Raw genomic sequence first — 5,075 nt, 5'->3', positions numbered from 1 at the left:
AGCAGCGCGGAGACCGGAGTAGCGGCATCGGAGCTGGCGACGACTCCCCGGGTGACAAGAGGGCGATCACCCTCCCTGGGATTCCGCCCGTCCGACCTTTCCCCCTGCAATCAGTTTTCCCAATTCCTCCGACCGGAGGACCGCCGCTAACCCGCGGGCTCTAAGACGGAAGGGGAGTTTTCTAGTCGCCCGCAGCAGAGCTCGGGGTGAAGCCCAGCCTAACTCAGTCTTGCCGAGAAGGGCGGAGGGAGGAGGCGCGTCGCCCACGAGTGAAAGGGAGAGAGCGCCTCTGAGCATGGGAAGACGGCCGCTCCTTTGGGAGAAGGAACAGACAACCAGGCTAGTAGAAATAGCAATAGCGGTAGTACCGGGTAGCAGGAGGAGGAGGAAGAGGAGGCGGCGGCGGCTGGGGCTTTAGGATGCTCGCGGGAGACGCGGAGTTTCGCTCATCCTCGGAGGAAAAGCACACACCCCAAATGGGACAACGCCCGGTAGCAGCACCTGCGGAAGCCACCCCGCCGGCTCCGCTGCAGGATGCCTACCCGGCGAGCCGGAGCTGTCCAGCAGGCGGTTGGCACAGCCAGCTGGCCCCTTTCTCTGACTCCGGCCCTCCAAGCGGGCGTCCCTCGTCCCGTTCAACCCCCCCTTGCCCGGGCGCCCTGCAGAGGGGCCGAGGGAGCGGCGGCGTTGGGGCTCCGGTTGCCCGGGGGGAGGGTCGCGTCTCTGCCTCGGCCGCCCCCGCTTCTCTGCCCGGAAGACTCCCCCAAAGGCAGCGCGGGTGGAGCCGGATGCTGGCCTTTTTTGGCGGGGCTGGTATGGCCGGACTCACCCCATCGCCTTCTCTCCGGACCGGCCGCGGTCAACCCTCCTCTCCCCGCCGCGGGCTCTGCCTTGGACCCGCGTGGGGCTCCAGCCCACCCCACCCCCCGTCGCACCCCCGGGCGCGCTGTGCTAAATGGGCCACGTGACGGCGAGCCCCCGCCCTTCCCCTCTTCCTCAGTCCTTATATGGGCAGTGACGTCGCGGCATTCACTGCCGCCCCATAAATACTTGGAGCGGACTTGGCAGTTGCCCGGTAGCTGCAAGCGATCCAAAGGGCGCAAACGAGGGAGCGGAGCGCTCGAGCCCCTCCGGCGGCGCTTGGCCAATGTGGCCCCCACCTGCTTCCAGGAGCCCTCCCGCCCACACCTTGCCCTAGAGGAGCCTCTTCTCAGCCCCACTCTGGAGGGGAAAGAGGGCCCTGCCAGTTCCCTGGAGGAATAAGCAGCCCCTGGACCACCAGGCCGGGGTGGGGAGCTTCACTCCAGGATGACCGCCAAGGCGGTCGACAAAATCCCCGTCACCCTCAGCGGGCTGGTGCACCTGCCCGAAGGCTTTTACCCCACGGAAGACGGAGCCGGCGTCCTACCGCCCTCAGTCATCAGCTTTCCCAGCGTGGATCTGGGCGGACCCTTTGACCAGCTGAGCGGTAAGTGTCCCTTCTCTTCTCCCGCGGCCCCTTTCGGCCTTGGCATGATTTGGGGGGGGGGGGAGAACCGGAGGCGGGAGCGCCCACGGGGGGAAGTGGGAGAGAAAGTATAAGTGGACGGGGCGGCAGGATTCCCGCGCCCAACTGCGGGCACCGGCGGAGCGGCGGACTTACAAAGTGGCCAAAATTGTGGAAACTTTTTGGGAAAAGAGTATTTTCTAAAAGTAGCTAATAACACCACTTTTTGGGGGGGAGGGGTAGTATCTGGGCTATTCCCAGGCCATTTCAGCAGTGGAATAGGATTATCTTGCAACTCCAAAAAAAAAAAAGTGGTTTTATTAGAAATCAAACCTAAAAATACACTTTTCCCAAAAGGGAAATTTCCACAATTTTGACCTCTACTGTAAGTTGCCGCTTTCGCTGGAGTCCTTCGAAAGCGGCGGGATTCTGGTGCCCCCCCACACACACCATAGGCTGGACCGGCGAGTTCGCTTCACGTTTCTGCCCAAGAAACTGGGACGAACGAGCAGGTTTCGAACTAGTAGTAACCCCTTGGACGACTTGGGTCCCGGGGCCGCCCAATGATCTCTTCGATCACCGACCCCGGCTTTTCATCCGGGATTCAGCCTGGGTGGCCAAGAGAGGCTCGCAGAACTTCACGGGCTTCTCTGTTTGGCCCTAACGGTCAGAACGCGAGAGCCTGTAGGATCGGGCGCAATGAAAGGGCCTCTGCTTGGAGGGCCAGCGCACCTAACCCCGGGCGTTAGTCGGCTAAAGGGATGAGGAGCCGGCGCAGGGCGAGCAGGCTGGACAACTTAAACCCTCTGCCGCCGGGGAAGGGGGCTGCTCACAATCTCCCCATCTCCCCGCATAGCTCTCGGGAGAGGCCACGGATGCGCCCTCTGCCTGGCTTCAAGCGCAGAGCGATCCTAAGTTGCCCCAGCAGCGAAAGCTGCCGGGGGTTGCTCCAGATGCGCGGTGGTGACGCGCTTTCTCTTCCCTCCGTCCTCCAGATGGCCTGATCGGCGCGGACATGAGCGATAAACGAGCGCTGGACTTGCAATACGCCTGCAGCGGTTTCGCGCCGCCGCCACCGCGCAGCCAATCCTTCACTTACATGGGCAAGTTCTCCATCGACCCTCAATATCCCGGCGCGAGCTGTTATGCGGCCGACGGCATCCTCAACTTGGTCAGCGCCGGCATCCTGCAGGGAGTGGCCGCTCCCTCGACTGCATCCACGGCCTCCGCTGCGCCGGTTCCATCATCCACCGCCTCCGCCGGATCCCCCGCGGGACACGGATGCGCCATGGCGCTGGCCGCCGGGGACCTGGAGCATCTCTACTCTCCGCAGCCGCCGCCACCGCCTTACTCCGCGTGCGGGGAGCTTTATCAAGCCCAGGCACAGCAGCCGGCACCCTCCGACGGCTCCTCGCCCTTCCTGGCCGCCTCGACGGGCCCCTACCCGCCGCCACCTTCCTACCATCCGTCCCCCAAGAGCGTAGGATCGGTGGGAGCCGACCCCGCTGGTCTCTTCTCCATGATCCCGGAGTACGCGGGCTTCTTCCAGCCCCCGCCGCCGCCGCCGCCGCCGCCCCCTCCGTGCAGCCAGCGCGAGTTCCACGGCCCGCCCGAGCGCAAACCCTTTCCCTGCGCCCTGGACTCGGTGCGCGTCCCGCCGCCGCTCACGCCGCTCTCCACCATCCGCAACTTCACGCTGGGAGCGGCCCCGAGCGGACTGAGCGAAGGGCCCTCCTCGGGGACGGCGGTCAGTGCTCGCCTGGCGCCGGGCGCCTACGGGGGGCCGGGCAGCCTGCCGCTACGCCCGATCCTGAGACCGCGCAAATACCCTAACAGGCCCAGCAAGACGCCGGTGCACGAGAGGCCGTACCCGTGCCCGGCCGAGGGCTGCGACCGGCGCTTCTCGCGCTCCGACGAACTGACCCGGCACATCCGCATCCACACGGGCCACAAGCCCTTCCAGTGCCGCATCTGCATGCGCAACTTCAGCCGCAGCGACCACCTCACCACCCACATTCGCACCCACACCGGCGAGAAGCCCTTCGCCTGCGACTTCTGCGGCAGGAAGTTCGCCCGTAGCGACGAGCGCAAACGCCACACTAAGATCCACCTGCGGCAAAAAGAGCGCAAGATCGCCAGTGCCGCCGCCGCCGCCGGGGCCCCCCAGGCAACGCCCGGCCCCGGCGCAGCCGGTCTGCCTTCGTGCGGAGCTCGGACGCGGACGCCCTGAGGCTTCGGACAGCTGGTTCGCGCACCGGGGTGCTGCGCCTGGACCCGCGCTCCCCTCCCCCGGCAGGTAACCGCGGAAGCTGCCCCGGGGCTCGCGGGAGCGCTTAGGAAGCGCCGCCTGGGGAAGGGGGCTGTCTCCGGAGGAAGCGGAGAGAGGCAGCAGGCGACGGGCCAGCGGGACGGAGGGAAGACCGTGTGCACTTTAGAGGCCGGGAGCCGAAGTGGGAGCCGCAGGACTGGCGCAGCGCAAAGACGGGGAGCGGCCCGCGCAACTCTTCGTCGTCGGGATGGCTGCGGAAAGCTTTTACTTGAAAATCGGTGTCGGACAGAGAGAGACAGAGAGAGGGAGTGCAATGGGGGGGTCTTGGCGAGACAACAGGCAATATTTATTCCTCTGCGGGTGGGGTGGGAAAGTCCTTTTTAAAAAATAATTCCTCCCTCCCCCACTCCGCAACAATTATTTCCCCTTGGCTATATTTTCCTGCGCGTTCTTGAAAACATAATTAATAGCAAATTGGGGGGGGGGAAAGGTGGCCCGTTTTCCAAGCCCGCTAAGCAGAGAGAACTGCGGGTCTGTAACTTTCCTGAACTCTTATTGGTGCCTTTTTAAATATGTGGACCCTGACTGCATGTTAAATTGGTTGCCTTATTAATCCTGGGGGGGGGGGAGAGGAATGTCAGGTTTTAATCATGAACAGAGTGCGGGTCTGACCTGGCTGTTAAAATAAGAGTTGCATAGTTTTATCTCTTAATATTCGGGTTTTTATATATTAAAAAAGTCTATTTTTGTATGGACAGGAGATTGCCCCCCTCAAACTGACATTAAATGTTGCTTCTGTGGAATATAATTAAAAAGAATGGTATAATATAAATAATTTTTCAGGCTTGGCAAGAATGTCTGAGTCCTGGACAAGGGTTGAAAAAGAAAAGATTTCATCTAAGAAGACACAATTGCTAACTCTTCCCTCCCTCCCTCCCTCCCTCTCCCCCCCAAAATAAATAAGTATTGTGAATATGATGGAAATAAAATGATTTCTGTAGAAAATGACAATCAGAAGGGCACCATCACATTCTGTCTGTGTTAAATATCCCACACAAATTCTCCCGGTAGGCACAACTTAGCCACCAACAGATGTTCCAGAGCCTGGGGTGAGCGTGTGCGAGAGATACGCTTCCTGCAAAGTGTGAAAACCTTCACTAGGAAAGAGAGCAAGAAATTCATTTCTTCCACTGTTTAATCCCGTTTTGGCTCTGAAAACTGTCTCAGAGGACACTGTTATTATCCACAGCTTCTTTAATCTGAATTTATAGTGAGGTTGATACCAAAGTGGGGTTTGTAGAACATGTTGGGTTAAAGGCA

At 61.0% G+C, this 5,075-nt stretch overlaps 1 protein-coding gene across 1 annotated transcript; it reads left to right on the top strand.

Moving 5' to 3' along the window:
• The first annotated feature begins 1,084 nt into the window (after window positions 1-1,084).
• Window positions 1,085-4,725, top strand: EGR2 (early growth response 2). The gene is made up of 2 exons (XM_058188101.1): window positions 1,085-1,468; window positions 2,482-4,725. Exons 1-2 carry the CDS (start codon window positions 1,309-1,311, stop codon window positions 3,714-3,716), a joined length of 1,395 nt encoding a protein of 464 aa, XP_058044084.1. The 5' UTR covers window positions 1,085-1,308; the 3' UTR covers window positions 3,717-4,725.
• The last annotated feature ends 350 nt before the right edge of the window (window positions 4,726-5,075 follow it).

The sequence above is a fragment of the Ahaetulla prasina genome, chromosome 6, assembly GCF_028640845.1.
Source record: "Ahaetulla prasina isolate Xishuangbanna chromosome 6, ASM2864084v1, whole genome shotgun sequence".
NCBI lineage: Eukaryota > Metazoa > Chordata > Lepidosauria > Squamata > Colubridae > Ahaetulla > Ahaetulla prasina.
This window is presented reverse-complemented; position numbering and strand designations above follow the sequence as displayed.